At 33.3% G+C, this 17354-nt stretch overlaps 1 protein-coding gene across 1 annotated transcript in view; it reads left to right on the top strand.

Annotated features, from left to right (window-relative positions):
- REDIC1 (regulator of DNA class I crossover intermediates 1) overlaps positions 1–16931 on the top strand; it is a 74901-nt gene extending 57970 nt beyond the window's left edge. Inside the window, 4 exon segments of the mRNA XM_061206063.1 lie at positions 7658–7721; positions 13672–13754; positions 16477–16522; positions 16525–16931. Of these exon segments, the coding sequence (XP_061062046.1) occupies positions 7658–7721; positions 13672–13754; positions 16477–16522; positions 16525–16931 (600 nt within the window).
- Positions 16932–17354: the final 423 nt, after the last annotated feature.

The following is a 17354-nucleotide window of genomic DNA, read 5'->3' as shown; positions in this document are numbered from 1 at the left end:
GGCAGAGAGAGAGCATGAAGATAGTGCCTAGACTCTGAGGTCTCTGGAGAGGATTACAGTCTGCTCTTAGATATGAGTTTAATTAGAAGCCTTCTGTTCAGGCCACATCTGTGAAGTTAAACTAATAGGCTTCTTTCACAGAAAGATTGGGTATGTCATTGGACTACTTCTGCTCTAGGCCCTGGGGAGTAGTCTTGTGGAGCTTGTGCAAACACTTTGAGAACTGTTTCTCAGTTTCCTATAGTCTTGTGGATCTCATGGACAAAGGCTTCACTGGCTTTCAAATCTTGATGTTTGGGAGGCTCATCTCTCAGTTGCAGGTCTTAGAAGTTCAGGAACCAAATATAAGGTTCGAACCATTAGCTCTTCATGGAGAAACTTGTAGTAAGTTCCTTCCTGATTGGGGGTTGCTGCACCTGGAGTGGGGGTTATGGTGTCTCAGCATAATCTGAGATTGAGTCTGTCCTACCTGTCCTACCTGCTTCAATGTGGGTTTTTTCTAATTTGGCCAATGTGTGGGAGGCTCTTGGCTAGCTGAGGTTTTTTTTTGGGGGGGGAGGTTCTTTTAGAAGAAATTGTTCTGTGTGTAGCTGTAGATTCAGTGTGTCCATGGGAGAAGGTGAGTTCAGGATCCCTCTACATTGCCATCTTTAACTGCAACTTATTTAATTTTAAAATAGTAGAGGAATACAGTTTAAACATGATAGTTTAAAATGGGAGGATAATCACTAGAGAAATGGAGACACGTGGAAGAACTTCAGAATGCAAAAGGGTGGGGATGTCACACTAGGAAACCTGATCAAGGTGGGAAAAAATGAGAACACTTCTACATAAACAATAAATGTAAAATGTAAGGAATGAATGAATCCTGCTTAGCAATATATTAAATTTTATTAGAGGGCTGGTGTTTCTTATCAAGATTAGAGGAATATCAAATTGAGGAGACAAATATCTCTACATATTTTTCAAGAAACATGTAGAACATAATAATAAAGGTTGAAAATAAAAAGATAGCAAAAGATATATATATGAAGAAAATATATAGTATTAGGGACAGTATAAATGCAATAAATGCCCATTTAGAGAAGAGAAGAGAATATAGAAAGTTATTGATCCATACCAATAATGAAATCCTGCTGAGCAGGCATTGTGAAGGCTTGCTGAACCTACAGAATGGGGGAAATTCCTTGAATAATTCAGTTTTTTTTTTCTATTTGGGCTGCTCTTTTTCTGTTTTTCTCTCTCAAAAGATCTGAAGTTGGCATTGTAGTATATGTCTACCTTGGAGTCTATGTAGCTTTCTCAGCTTGTGGGTTCCTGGTACAAGTTTGAGACTTGAATGTTTTAAGGATTGAGCATACAATACTTTTTTTTTTTATATACAGCAGGTTCTTATTAGTCATCCATTTTATACACATCAGTGTATACATGTCAATCCCAATCTCCCAATTCATCACACCCCCACCCCCACCCCCTGCTGCTTTCCCCTTTTGGTGTCCATACGTTTGTTCTCTACATCTGTGTCTAAATTTCTGCCCTGCAAACCGGTTCATCTGTACCATTTTTCTAGGTTCCACATATATGCGTTAATATACAATATTTGTTTTTCTCTTTCTGACTTACTTCACTCTATATGACAGTCTCTAGATGCATCCACATCTCTACAAATGACCCAATTTCGTTACTTTTTATGGCTGACTAATATTCCGTTGTATATATGTACCACATCTTCTTTATCCATTCATTTGTTGATGGTCATTTAGGTTGCTTCCATGTCCTGGCTATTGTAAATAGTGCTGCAATGAACACTGGGGTGCATGTGTCTTTTTGAGTGATGGTTTTCTCAGGGTATATGCCCAGTAGTAAGATTGCTGGGTCATATGGTAGTTCTCTTTTTAGTTTCATAAGGAACCTCCATACTGTTCTCCATAGTGGCTATATCAATTTACATTCCCAACAACAGTGCAAGAGGGTTCCCTTTTCTCCACACTCTCTCCAGCATTTGTTGTTTGTAGATTTTCTGATGATGCCCATTCTAACTGGTGTGAGGTGATACCTCATTGTAGCTTTGATTTGCATTTCTCTAATAATCAGTGATGTTGAGCAGCTTTTCATGTGCTTCTTGGCCATCTGTATGTCTTCTTTGGAGAAATGTCTGTTTAGGTCTTCTGCCCATTTTTGGATTGGGTTGTTTGTTTTTTTAATATTGAGCTGCATGAGCTGTTTGTATATTTTGGAGATTACTCCTTTGTCCATTGATTCGTTTGCAAATATTTTCTCCCATTCTGATGGTTGTCTTTTCGTCTTGTTTGTAGTTTCCTTTGCTTTGCAAAAGCTTTGAAGTTTCATTAGGTCCCATTTGTTTATTTTTGTTTTTATTTCCATTACTCTAGGAGGTGGATCAAGACCTTGCTGTGATTTATGTCAAAGTGTGTTCTTCCTATGTTTTCCTGTAAGAGTTTTATAGTGTCTGGTCTTACATTTAGGTCTCAAATCCATTTTGAGTTTATTTTTGTGTATGGTGTTAGGGAGTGTTCTAATTTCATTCTTTTACATGTAGCTGTCCAGTTTTCCCAGCACCACTTATTGAAGAGACTGTCTTTTCTTCATTGTATATCCTTGCCTCCTTTGTCATAGATTAATTGACCATAGGTTGGTGGGTTTATCTCTGGGCTTTCTATCCTGTTCCATTGATCTATATTTCTGTTTTTGTGTGAGTACCATGTTGTCTTGATTACTGTAGCTTTGTAGTATAGTCTGAAGTCAGGGAGTCTGATTCCTCCAGCTCCATTTTTTTCCCTCAAGACCTCTTTGGCTATTCGGTGTCTTTTGTGTCTCCATACAAATTTTAAGATTTTTTGTTCTAGTTCTGTAAAAAATGCCATTGGTAATTTGATAAGGATTGCATTGAATCTGTAGATTGCTTTGGGTAGTATAGTCATTTTCACAATATTGATTCTTCCAATCCAATAACATGGTATATCTCTCCATCTGTTGGTATCATCTTTAATTTCTTTCAACAGTGTCTTATAGTTTTCTGCATACAGGTCTTTTGTCTCCCTAGGTAGGTTTATTCCTAGGTATTTTATTCCTTTTGTTGCAATGGTAAATGGGAATGTTTCCTTAATTTCTCTTTCAGATTTTTCATCATTAGTGTATAGGAATGCAAGAGATTTCTATGCATTAATTTTGTATCCTGCAACTTTACCAAATTCATTGATTAGCTCCAGTAGTTTTCTGGTGGCATTTTTAGGATTCTCTATGTATAGTATCATGTCATCTGCAAACAGTGACAGTTTTACTTCCTCTTTTCCAATTTGTATTCCTTTTTATTTCTTTTTCTTCTCTGATTGCCGTGGCTAGGACTTCCAAAACTATATCGAATAGTGGTGAGAGTGGACATCCTTGTCTTGTTCCTGATCTTAGAGGAAATGCTTTCAGTTTTTCACAGTTGAGAATGATGTTTGCTGTGGGTTTGTTTTCTGATTTGGATTCCTTTTCTTTCTTTTTCCTCTCTGATTGCTGTGGCTAAAACTTTCAAAACTATGTTGAATAATAGTGGTGAGAGTGGGCAACCTTGTCTTGTTCCTGATCTTAGAAGAAATGGTTTCAGTTTTTCACCATTGAGAACAATGTTGGCTGTGAGTTTGTCATATATGGCCTTTATTATGTTGAGGTAGGTTCCCTCTAGGCCCACTTTCTGGAGAGTTTTTATCATAAATGGGTATTGAATTTTGTCAAAAGCTTTTTCTGCATCTATTGAGATGATCATATGGTTTTTATTCTTCAATTTGTTAATATGGTGTATCACATTGATTGATTTGCATATATTGAAGAATTCTTGCATCCCTGGGATAAATCCCACTTGATCATGGTGCATGATCCTTTTACTGTGTTGTTGGATTCTGTTTGCTAGTATTTTTTGAGGATTTTTGCGTCTATATTCATCAGTGATATTGGTCTGTAATTTTGTGTTTTTTGTAGTATCTTTGTCTGGTTTTGGTATCAGGGTGATGGTGGCCTCATAGAATGAGTTTGTGAGTGTTCCTTCCTCTGCAGTTTTTTGGAAGAGTTTGAGACGGATGTGTATTAGCTCTTCTCTAATTGTTTGATAGACTTCATCTGTGAAGCCATCTGGTCCTGGGCTTCTGTTTGTTGGAAGATTTTTAATCACCGTTTCAATTTCATTACTTGTGATTGGTCAGTTCATATTTTCTGTTTCTTCCTGGTTCAGTCTTGGAAGGTTATACCTTTCTAAGAATTTGTCCATTTCTTCCAGGTTGTCCATTTTATTGGCATAAAGTTGCTTGTAGTAGTCTCTTAGGATGCTTTGTATTTTTGTGGTGTCTGTTGTAACTTCTCCTTTTTCATTTCTAATTTTATTGATTTGAGTCCTCTCCCTGTTTTTCTTGATGAGTCTGGCTAATGGTTTGTCAAATTTATCTTCTCAAAGAACCACATTTTAGTTTTATTGATCTTTGGTATTGTTTTCTTTGTTTCTATTTCATTTATTTCTGCTCTGATCTTTATGATTTCTTTCCATCTGCTAACTTTGGGTTTTGTTTGTTCTTCTTTCTCTAGTTCCTTTAGGTGTAAGGTTAGATTGTTTATTTGAGATCTTTCTTGTTTCTTGAGGTAGGCTTGTATAGCTATAAGCTTCCCCCTTAGAACTGCTTTTTCTTCATCCCATGGGTTTTTGGGTCATCGTGTTTTCATTGTCATTTGTCTCTAGGTATTTTTTGATTTCCTCTTCGAGTTCTTCAGTGATCTCTTGGTTATTTAGTAATGTATTGTTTAGCCTCCATGTGTTTGTGTTTTTTACAGTTTTTTCCCTGTAATTCATTTCTAATCTCATAGCGTTGTGGTCAGAAAAGATGCTTGATATGATTTCAATTTTCTTAAATTTACTGAGCCTTGATTTGTGACCCAAGATGTGATCTATCCTGGAGAATGCTCTGTGCGCACTTGAGAAGAAAGTGTAATCTGCTGTTTTGGGATAGAATGTCCTGTAGATATCAATTAAATCCATCTGTTCTATTGTGTCATGTAAAGCTTGTGTTTCCTTATTAATTTTCTCTTTGGATTATCTGTCCATTGGTGTAAGTGAGGTATTAAAGTCCCCCACTATTATTCTGTTACTGTCGATTTCATCTTTCATAGCTGTTAGCAGTTGCCTTATCTTCTTCTTGGATAGACCCCTTGATCTTTATGTAGTGTCCTTCCTTGTCTCTTGTAACATTCTTTATTTTAAAGTCTATTTTGTCTGATATGAGTATTGCTACTCCCGCTTTCTTTTGATTTCCATTTGCAGGGAATATCTTTTTCCATCCTCTCAGTTTCAGTCTGAATGTGTCCCTAGGTCTGAAGTGGGTCTCTTTTAGACAGCATAAATATGGTTCTTGTTTTTGTATCCATTCAGCGAGCCTGTGTCTTTTGGTTGGAGCATTTAATCCATTCCCGTTTAAGGTAATTATCAATATGTAAGTTCCTATTACCATTTTCTTAATTGTTTTGGGTTTGTTTTTATAGGTCCTTTTCTTCTCTTGTGTTTTCCACTTAGAGAAGTTCCTTTAGCCTTTGTTGTAGAGCTGGTTTGGTGTTGCTGAATTCTCTTAGCTTTTGCTTGTCTGTAAAGCTTTTGATTTCCCCATCGAATCTGAATGAGGTCCTTGCCGGGTAGAGTAATCTTGGTTGTAGGTTCTTCCCTTTCATCACTTTAAGTATATGATGCCACTCCCTTCTGGCTTGTAGAGTTTCTGCTGAGAAATCAGCTGTTAACCTTATGGGAGCTCCCTTGTATGTTATTTGTCCTTTTTCCCTTGCTGCTTTCAATACTTTGTCTTTAATTTTTGCCAATTTGATTACTATGTGTCTCGGTGTGTTTCTCCTTGGGTTTTTCCTGTATGGGACTCTCTACACTTCCTGGACTTGGGTGGCTATTTCCTTTCCCATGTTAGGGAAGTTTTCGACTATAATCTCTTCAAATATTTTCTCTGGTCCTTTCTCTCTCTCTTCTCCTTCTGGGACCCCTATAATGCGAATGCTGTTGAGTTTATTGTTGTCCCAGAGGTCTCTTAGGCTGTCCTTATTTCTTTTCATTCTTTTTTCTTTATTCTGTTCCTCAGCAGTGAATTCCACCATTCTGTCTTCCAGGTCACTTATCCCTTCTTCTGCCTCAGTTATTCTGCTTTTGATTCCTTCTAGCGTATTTTTCATTTCATTTATTGTATTGTTCATCTTTGTTTGTTTGTTCTTTAATTCTTCTAGATCTTTGTTAAGCATTTCTTGTATCTTCTCGATCTTTGCCTCCATTCTTTTTCCGAACTCGTGGATCATCTTCACTATCATTATTCTGAATTCTTTTCCTGGAAGGTTGCCTATCTCCACTTCATTTAGTTGTTTTTCTGGGGTTTTATCTTGTTCCTTCATCTGGTACATAGCCCTCTGCCTTTTCATCTTGTCTATCTTTCTGTGAATGTGGTTTTTGTTCCCCAGGCTGCAGGATTGTAGTTCTTCTTGCTTCTGCTGTCTGCCCTCTGAACATACAATACTTTTTAAATGGTTGAATAATGGGGTTGGAGAAGAGGCTCTGCTCTATAAAGTTATTCAGGACCCCTAGCTGGTAGGGACTCTGCTGTCTTTTAACTGGTAGCTTTCCATGTTTGCACTGTATGTTGATATCAGAGGGAAAAGGAAGTGGAGGATTATGCAGAAAATTTTTATAGACCAAGACTGGTAGTGGTCTGCACCATATTTGCCAATGACCAGAACTTAAATCACTTGTTCAAACCAGCTGCAAGGGAGGCTCGGAAATGTAGTTTAGCTGTATGCCTAAGAGGAAGGGGAAACAGGTTTGATTGAGCAGCCAGTTTCTCTTTTATACTACCTATCTATCTAAAAAACTATATCCCACCAACAGAGAATATTTATTTTCTATGAATCCGTGGTACATTTATAAACATAATTCATATATAATAATAAGCCATTCATATATAATAATAAGCCATAAAGAAACTCTAAGATATTTATCTATGGAGAGATTCATAGCCACATTCTCTAGTAAAAAATCATTAAAGTTGTAATCAACAGCAATAACAAAAGTGTTTAACCTCCCTTACCTTCTTGGAAATTAAGAAACACTGTGGGTTTAACAAAGAAAAAGAAAAAAAAGAAAAAAATCGAAAGAAAATGCAAATTACATAGAAATTGATGAAAATCAAAGCCAGTGGTGTGTTATACAGAAAATTTATACCTCTAAGAGCTTTTATTATTTAGAAAACCTGAAAGTAAATGAACTGATATCCAACTTAAGAAATTAGAAAGAGAATAGAAGAATAGATTTTCAAATTGCTTTAATATCTTTGTCTTTTTTCAACTACATTTGCTAAGGTTACCTGAAGCCTTTCCTTTTTTCAATAATTTATTTCTTGGTAAATGTCTATTCTGTTGCTTGCTGTTTCTAAACCAATTTAAATTTTATTTCATTTTATTGTTCATCACAGGCAAATTTTTCTTTGTGATTTTAAAATCATCTTAGTGGAATTAAAGTAATATGAAAGAAGAATGCTATAAGATGAATTGGTGTGGTTAAAAAGGAACTATAAGTAGGTATTATTTTATATACTTTGGAGTTGTTAAAATTTTGTTTTTCTTCTAGATACTGATGGAAGAAGGAGGAATGTGTTCTTTAAAAGGTGGGATAACATCTACTAAGAAAACCGGTCAGTATAACTATAAGTGAATTTTATTCTTTTAAAAAACAACATTTTAACAGAAATCAGTTAAATTTTAAGGTTTTTTTAGAGTTTTGCGAGCAAATATATTTTATAAGTATCTTAGAATATATTAATAATGCAATTGGCTTTTTAAAATTAATTTTATCTTCTATAAAATGTTATACATGATGAGTATATATAATATATATGTACAACTTACTGAATAATAAACAGATACCTTTGTACTTAGTTTGTATAGTAGTTTAAGAAATAATACATAATTAGTACTTTTGAATATCTTCCCAATTGCATTGCCTATCCTGCCCCCTAGTGGTAACTCTTTTCCTGAATTTGTTTTTTGTGATAGCACATATAGACTTTTCCAATTGCTTGATTTTGAGCTTTCTGCAACAAATTGAGTCAAACTCTATACATTTTTCTGCAACTTACTTTTTGTTCACCCAGTAATATGTTTCGAGGTTCAATCACCCTGACACTTGTGACTCTAATACAGTTCATCATTTGTTTTCTCCTATATAGCCTTCTATTGTGTGAATGTAGCACAATCTATGTATGCATCTTCTGACAAAGATTATTTGAGTTGTTTGTAATATTTTGCTATGATAAACAATGCTACTTTGACAATTTTTTGACATTTCTCCTGGCACACATGTATAAAAGTTTCTTCTAGGATATAATTCTAGAAGTAGAATTGGCTAGTTCATATGATATTCACTCTTCTAACTCTTCTTCTAATGCAAAATTGTTTTCCAAAGTAGATGTGCCAGTTTAAACTCCCACTAGCAATAGGTAAAGAGTCTTAGCTGTTACATATTCTCACTAACACTGGGTCAGCTTTTTATCATTGTTGGCAATGTGATATCTCATTGCAATTTCAATTTATATTTCCCATTATTGATTAGGCTCATTGGCCACCCATATTTCATCTGTGAAATGTCTTTCATGTCTATTGTCCATGTTTCTTTTAGGAAGTTTGGCTTTCTTTATGGGATGTGTCTTTTGTATATCTATGTCCTTTATACCTTTTATATATCCTAGATTCAAATTGCTTGTAGACTCCTGTGTAGCAGATATTTCATATTTGAGTAGCAGATATTTCATATTTGAGTGGTCTTTTTATTCTATATTGTCTTTTTATTGACAGTACTTTCTGGCACTTTTTAGATATTTTGTGATAGAATGATTCTTCAGCATATCTAGTCTGTTGGGATACCTAGAAATCTTTATGGACTTTTTCCAGTTTTACTTAATTTAATTTTTTTAATATGTAAAGCATCAGTTTGGTTTCTATCCCTCTCCTGTCTGCCCTATTTCCTTCTGCCTCATATGAGTAGCTATTTTTTGTTGGTTTACTGTTTATCATTCCAGTGGACTTTTTTTCTAAATAAAGCCTGATGTGTATAAATGCACATATATGTGTGTCTTAGTTCCCTGCCCTTTTCACTCTAAATGTAATGTAGGATATTTTATTTAATACAGTATATTTTATAGATGAATTAAATGGATTTATTTAATAAATTTTCTGTAGATTTCCTCATATTAGTAGTGGACATTTATTCATCCTTTATTTATGCCCATTTAGTAATCCATTATGTGGATGATCTATAGTTTACTCAGTCAGTGCCCTGTTGGTGGACATTTAGGTTGTTTCAAGTATCTCTTTCTTACAAACAATGTGCAGTGAACAACTTTGAGCACATATTTCTTAATTGTGGAGGTACATTTTTAGGGTAATTTCTAGAAGTGGGATTGCTGAATCAAAGAAGAGATACATTGTGGGGTTTTTTTTTTGATAGTTATTGCCAAAATTTGATTTTCATAGAAATTGCCAAATTCCCCATTGCATCATTTTGTAATCCTACCAGAAATGTGCTTTTTATTCCACAGCCTCACCAACAGGGATTGTGGTCAAACTTAGGAATTTTTGTGAATCTTATAAAGATATATAGATAGAAGTTTCAGTTTGCACTTCTTTTTCTATGAGTGCAGTTGAGCATCTTTTAAAAATGTGTAATGGCTATTTGTGATTTTTTTTCTGTGAACTCTCCATTCATGTCCTTAGACCCATTGAGTTTTTATATATTTTTCTTGACATTTAAGAGCTCTTCATGTATTAATATTAAAGAGATTTAGGTCTTTGTAATGTGTCACAAATATTTTCTCCTAGTTTATTATTAATTTTTGATTTGTTTTGTCTGTTTTTACTATGCTTATGGTGTCTCCTGCTTTGCAAAAGGCTTAACATTTTTTATGTAGCTAATATTATCAATCTTTTCTTTTATACCTTTGGATTTAATTAGAAAGACTCTTTACACTCCCTGGTTGCAAATGAATTCACTTATATTTTCTTCTAGTGTTAGTATGATTTTATATTTTTGCACTTAGAGTTTATCCTGATTTAGGAGTTTATCGTGATTCAAGTTTTTAAAAATGCATCTTTTCCCTAGGTATTTGTAATACTACCTTTTTATGTATCAACTTTCCATATATACTTCAGTCTGTTCTGGGGCTTTCTTTACCATTCCATTGATCTTTCCTAATCTTCATGTGCTAATATCACATTATTTTTATTATGATTACTTTATACTATGTTTAATTTCTAAGAGTTACACCTCCCTTTACACTTTTTAAAGAATTTTTCTGGCTATTTTTTATTAATTTTACATGTAAACTTTAAAATCAACTTGTATAACTTCAAGGAAATGGTTTCTTTTTTCGGGGGGCGCACACTGCTTGGCATGTGGGATCTTAGTTCCCTGACCAGGGATCAAACCTGTGCCCCCTCCAGTGGAAGCACGGAGTCTTAACCACTAGACACCGGGGAAGTCCCGCCAAGGAAATGTTCCAATTTTTATTAGAAAAGTACTAAATGTATACATTAATTAAGTGTGAATTGTCATCCTAATGATGTTGAGTAGCCCTATATAAGAATAAGGATGCCTTTTTATTAATTCAGTCTAATTTTATATCTTTAATAGTTGTTTAAAACACCTTTATGCACTTTAATGTTTTCCTCAAGCAGATTCTGCATGTCCTTTATTAGATTTAGCTATAGGTACTTTTCGTTGTTTTTGTTGCTACTTTAGTGTGAATGTACACCCCATGTTTCTACATTAAGTAAGAGTCTGGATTTTGGACTTAGGCACGTGTGTGTTGATTGTTTTATTGAGAGTTTTTTTAGAGGTGATTTTGAGGCAATTAGTAATTTGGGGAAGAGTGATTATTGGCATCTGTGGAAATGATTATTATCTTTCCCTCATATATCTTTTTTTGTACCCCAAAACACATAACATAAAATTCACCCTTCCAACAATTTCAAAGGGTACAGTATACCTCTCCTTCCCCCCAGCCTCTGACAACCACTATTCTGTTTCTATGAGTTTGAATATAAGTGTAATCATACAATATACAAATATTGTATGTAATCATACAATATTTATCTTTTTGTGACATTTCACTTAGCATAATGTCTTCAAGGTTCATCCATGTTGTAGCATACAACAGGATTTCCTTCTTTTATAATGCTGAATAATACTCCATAGTATGTGTAAACCACATTTTCTGTATCCATTCTTTTGTCGATAGACATTTAGGTTGCTTCCACCTCTTGGCTATTATAATTCTGCAATGAACATGGGTGTGCAAATATCTCTTCAAGATTCTGTTTTCAATTCTTTTGGATATATCCCTAGAAATGGGATTGCTGGATCATATGGAAGTTCTGTTTTTAAATTTTTGAAGAACAATTCATACTGTTTTCCATATCAGCTACACCATTCTACATTCCCACGAATAGTGCACCAGGGTTCCAACTCCTCCAAATCAGTGCCAACACATTATTTTCTGTTTTTTTTTTCAATAAGTAGCCATCTTAATGGGTGTGAGGTGATATCTCATTGTGGTGTAGATCTTTTAAAATGGTGAATCTTGCTAATGGATTTTGTGATATGGACCATTCTAGCATTCCTAAAATAAATCCCACCAAGTCATGATGAATTATGATTAAGTTTGCTATTCTATTTAATTTTTAATTTTTTTTGTTTTTTAATTTTAAATTTAAAAGTTTTAATACTTATATACAATTTTTGCATTGATCCTATAAGTGAGATTGGCCTATAATATGTATGTGTGTGTGTATGTGCATGTGTAATCTTTCTCAGATTTTGGAATTAGTGTTATGTCAGATTCACAAAAATTTTTTAAGTTCATACACATAAAAATTGAGGCTATTTGAAAGCTTTCTTGAAATTTGAATCACTTGCCTCTTCAACGCAGCCCCACTGTTTTATTGCAGATCCTCGTCACTTCATAACTTGATTATTGAGTTAATCTCCTAACAATCTGCTTTCATATAGTTTCACCCTTCTTTAATTAATCCCCAATTAGATGCCTTGGTAGACAGTCTAAAATTAATTTTGTATTAAAGTGCACCTCTACACTTTCTTTTCCCCCATCCCATATGCTATTTTTCATCTTGTCTTTTGGGAAATTGTTTATTCATCTTCCAAAACCCGTTCTTTATCTTGTGCTTTCTCTATTACTCTTCACTAAATCTTTTTTCCCTAGAGCTCATCACACTTAGGTCTCTACCACTTTTGTACCTTCTATGACTTCTATTGTTGGGCCTAATTTTGTGACTATTTTAAAAAAATAAATGTATGTCTTTTTCTCCATCTCAAGAGTCTGAATACTTTGAGCTTTATGGCCACATATTCCTAAAAACTACTAAGTGACTTACATAAGGTAATTACTCAATAAGTGTTGAATTTACATTTTAATCTACATATCCTTTTTTACACTGTTAGAGGTAAGACATTCATTTAACAGACATTTGTCTTCTCTACTAATAACTATGGGTTTACTATACTTATGAACTGAATGAACCTTGTTGTTGGGGAATGCCCTTAGATCATGTTGTTAGTAAAATCCTACTGTTCACTTTTCTTTTCTCTGCTTTCCACTGTTGAGGAGAACCTGCTTTGTGAGGGTATAAATTCCTTCTAGAATGATGAACTAAGGGTAACTGAATTTACCTAAGAAGTTCTCTCTACCTCTCAGCTGACTGATGGTTAGATTCTGTTACAGAAGGCATCAGATCTGATCTGAGGTATGAATAGTAGTCATGGTCTGTTATGTATGGGAGGACATGTGATTTAATATGTGTTGTTGCACCACATTCCATTACCTTTTTCTTTTTCTTTTTTTTTTTTTTTTGGATAGCAAATTCATTTTCACAAACAAGAGGAATGGTTGAAGCTACTGTTGATCTATAGTATTTATGCATTCTAAGGAGTCATGACCTACTTTTCAGGCCCTTTTTTAAACTTTACTTGTAATCATAAGAGAACACATTAGGCAGATAATGAAAGAATAACATACTGGATGCTTTGAGTTGAGTTTTTTTACATACAGCTTTTTAAAAAATAAATTTAACAGTGTCACAGTCACCATCAAATTTCAATAGATTATATATCTTTTTATATTATTTTGAATTCATAAATGGCTTTAAAATTCTATAGTTATGAAATCATATTAAAGGTTAAATACAGTTTTGATTGTGTGATAAAACTTCATTTACTCAATTAGCAAATATCTGGTACCTTAACTTGACTTATTTCTCCTTCCTACAGATTGACACTTTAAATTATTTGCTCATAAAAAATGGTTTATTGTATTGGAAAAAATCAATTCAATTTCCTCTGTTCTCCTTTCTTCCCTTACGTTACGTACCCTCATTTTACTTGTAGATACACATCTTTTACATGTAGAATAATTCCAAAATACCCTGTCAAAAATGCAAGCTGCCACATATCCAAAATTTTAACTTTTAAAATGCTCTGTAGTATGTTAGCTAAACTTATTTACCAGCAGCTATCTTCTGCCTATGTACATATTAATAGGTACCATTCTTCACAAATTAAATCTTTATTTTCAGATCTTGATTCTTCACAGAGTAGTCAGTCTACCAGTTGCTCCCCAAGGCCAGCAGATAGTTGTTTCAGTTCTAGTTCAGAGATGGTAAGTTATGCTCTTTTTTTTTTTTTGCTTGTTAATATATGCTATACTAATTTAGAATGATTTGTATTTCTCATAGTTTACTTTTTCATTCTGAAAAAAATAGTTGAGATAATAGTGAAAATAAATGTAAACAAAAATGTGAAAATATTAAAAATGTAAGAAGAATGTAAATTAAAATGTAAGTGAGCATCATTCATTCATATTTATGAGATGATGAATATGTTCATTGTTATTTACAAAACCCACTCTTATTGAAATGTATGTGTATATGATAAATGCATTCTTCTTTTAAAAGAGTTTTTAAAAGAACCCATTCACAATAATTGAAAACCTAAAACAACCAATAATACACACAAAAAGAAAGTCTCAAGACTTATGTGAAGAAAACTATAAAATATTATAATCTGAATAATTGGAGTGACATGTTTAATGCTGAGTGGGAACTGTAATCTGAATAATTGGAATGGCATATTCTGAGAGAGTTTCTCACAAATCACATGTTTAAATTGAATTCTCCACTAATTCTTCCATCTTCATTTCATCTACCTTTTGTGTCTAGCTCGCTGTCCAAACTGCTCTTGCTGAGGAAGGACACCAATGACCTCTAATGATGCCAAATTCATTGGACAATTTTCAGTGTTTATTTTACAAGAATTTCTAACAATATTAGTAGAAATTATTATTTTCTTTTCTTGAAACATTTTCTTCTCTTTGCTTTTGTGATACACACTATCTTAGTTCCCTGCATACCTCTCTGAATGCTACTTTATGCCTTTGCCCACTTCTCTCCCACCTTTCCCTGTATATAAATGTTGTAATGTTTAGGGTTTGCTTCAGGAGCCTTTTCTTCTCTTAACCTACACTCCAAACTCTAGATGATGTTACATACTCCATTGATTTTTTATACTATTACCTGGTTGATGACAATTCTCAACTTTATGACTTTAGCTTAGATCCTTAATTAGGTGTCCAGTTTCTTATTGGATATCTTCTTGGATATTTCACAAAAAACTGAACACTCCTGATCTCCCCATATCAGTTTTTCTGATAGTTCCCATATTAGTAGATACCTTTTCTATCCACTCAGTTGTTCATGCCAGAAACTTTAGTTTGGCATTTCTTTCTGTCTCATCTGCCTTCCTTAACCATATTCATTTCATCACTTGATCCAATCAATTCTACCTCCAAAATAAATTGCATATTTATCTACTTCTCACCTAGGGTACTAGGTGTCAGTACCCTAATCTAAGGTACCATCATCTTGTTCTTGAACTATTATGGTTGTTGGCCAAGAGATCTCTCTACTTCCACTCTTGCCCCACTTTTTCTCTAGTTAACAGTCATCATGGTCTTTTGAAAACTGAAACTGAATGATGTTATTTCTATGTTTATTCAATGGATTCCTGTTTTACTTTAGAATCTAAACTGCTTTCAGTAGTGACAGGCAATGTGTGATCTAGCCCCTGGCTACATCTCCAACTTCTAGTATTCCTCTCTCACCACACTTTACACATACTGACATTCCACTTCCTTAGCTTATTAAGTCTCTTTTCTGCTTCAGCACATTTATATATTCTGTTTCTTACCTTACTGTTATTCATCCTTTAGGTCTCAGCTTAAATATGTCACTTCTTTTGAAAGCCCCTCCTTGGCTTTTCAATTTAAATTAGGCCCCTTAGTTATGCTCTTGAAGTGCTTCCTGCTTGCTCTTCATAATGCTTTTTTCAACTTGTAATTACATATGCTTGTGTGTAATTATTTGATTAACGTCATTTCCACACATAAGAGTGTGTGCTGTAGAGAGCAGCAAATATGTCTGCTTCACTCACATTGCAGGTGCTGAGTATTTATTTCTTGAATAAATAAATGTACTGATCCTATTTTCTCTAATTTATGCCCAGCCAGTTTTAATGCTGTTTCTTGGGCTTACTTTTCCTATTTTAGTGCCAATCAGCTGAGGCCTATATCTCATTTTAGGTTTTTTTATGTTAACTTTCCTTTTTATTTTTAGCTAGAATAATCAATACTTCTATATATGATTTTTATTAAAACAGTATTTTGGTTCAGTAATTAAAAGATAAATTTTTCTTGAAGTTGAAAAATTCAAGCTACTAAATTGAAACCTAGACCTATTAAAAGTTCTTAAAATTTGATTTTTTATATAACAGTTTTGATATTTATTGCTGTTTAACCTTTCTTTTGTCTATTTGATTTCCTGTTAGCTGATACCATTCTTAATGAATCTTTTTTGAGACTGAGCCCGTGAAAGATACAATATAGATATTTTTTGACTTAATGACTCAATGAGTGAATATTAAAACAAATTATATGTGTTAGCTTTTTCTTTCAAAGTTATACTTCTACTTCACTCTTTTTAAGTAGTTGAAGAGTATATGTTGTATTTCATTTCCTCTCTGTGAAAAGGTAGTAGGGTGATGTCACCTATGAGTATGAAGACTAATAATAGACAAAAATCTTCTCTTTTTTGTGCTTTTGCATCTTTAATATAAGGATTATTATTATTGTTTCATGCTATTTTAAAATCCATAACCTTGATTAAAAAAAAAATTAAAAATCTAGGTTGATTTGCCACCTGCCAAAGTCTCTTCTTTTTTTGAAATTTTCTATAATGTGAATTTTAAGAATGTCTGCTTTGAAGTGATTAAATGATTTTTTTTTAATTTAAGCATCATTAACAGCAAAATTACTAAATTTCTTTTAGCCATCTGAAGATGAAGATCAAATTGAAGGTTCAAATAGGAGATCCATCAAACCAAAGAAATAACTAATAATTTTTATTTAGAAAGCATGGAGAAACTTCCATGTGATAGGATTATTAAAAACAATGCCAAATTCCATAAACAAAATGAGAATTTTAACCAGTTCTCAATGAATAGTAATATAGATCAGTTTCCACAGTCTCAGTGTAATTCAGCACATATATTGCAAGACATAACCAATAATAATTGTATTCTACAGGTTGCAAGGTGTGATGCATGGATACAAACGGAGAGTGGACCTGTAATGGAAGAAAAATTAGATGCTGCCGTACAATGTGATATAATTTCAAAATGTAAATGTAGAAAAGATGTGTCTTCTTTTTGTAACGTTGAAAGGTGCAATGAAAATATTAAGGCAGATACCACTGGAGGGCAGGAAATCCTTAAAAACAACTAATATTCTAAAACCTCAGCCTGAGATTTTGCATTTGGTTTAATGTTTAGAATTTTATTAACATAATAAAGAATGAGAATATTTTCATAGCTAAGCAACTAAGTGGAAGTATTCAGAAGATGTATTTTTTAATTTAATAATATTAATTTATGCTTTAATTTCCCATAGGTATTTTTAATAGCTTTAGTATGTCAAAGTTTTTTAGAAAATAATATGTATGTAAATTTACTATCTATCATTCTTATGGTGATTATTCATTACATTATGATATGCTGCTGTTTATGGATTAAAAATATGTTTAATTACTTCCTTCTTTGTTGCATTTATTTTAAAATTTAGTGCTGTTGCATCTTTTGGCAAAAATGTTCTCTCCCAAGAGCTTAAGACAGAAAATAATACTAAATAATACTAAATATGTTTTATAAC

The sequence above is a fragment of the Eubalaena glacialis genome, chromosome 11 (genome assembly GCF_028564815.1).
Source record: "Eubalaena glacialis isolate mEubGla1 chromosome 11, mEubGla1.1.hap2.+ XY, whole genome shotgun sequence".
Taxonomy (NCBI): Eukaryota; Metazoa; Chordata; class Mammalia; order Artiodactyla; family Balaenidae; genus Eubalaena; species Eubalaena glacialis.
The sequence above is the reverse complement of the archived record's forward strand: the minus strand, read 5'-3'. Positions and strand labels throughout refer to the sequence as shown.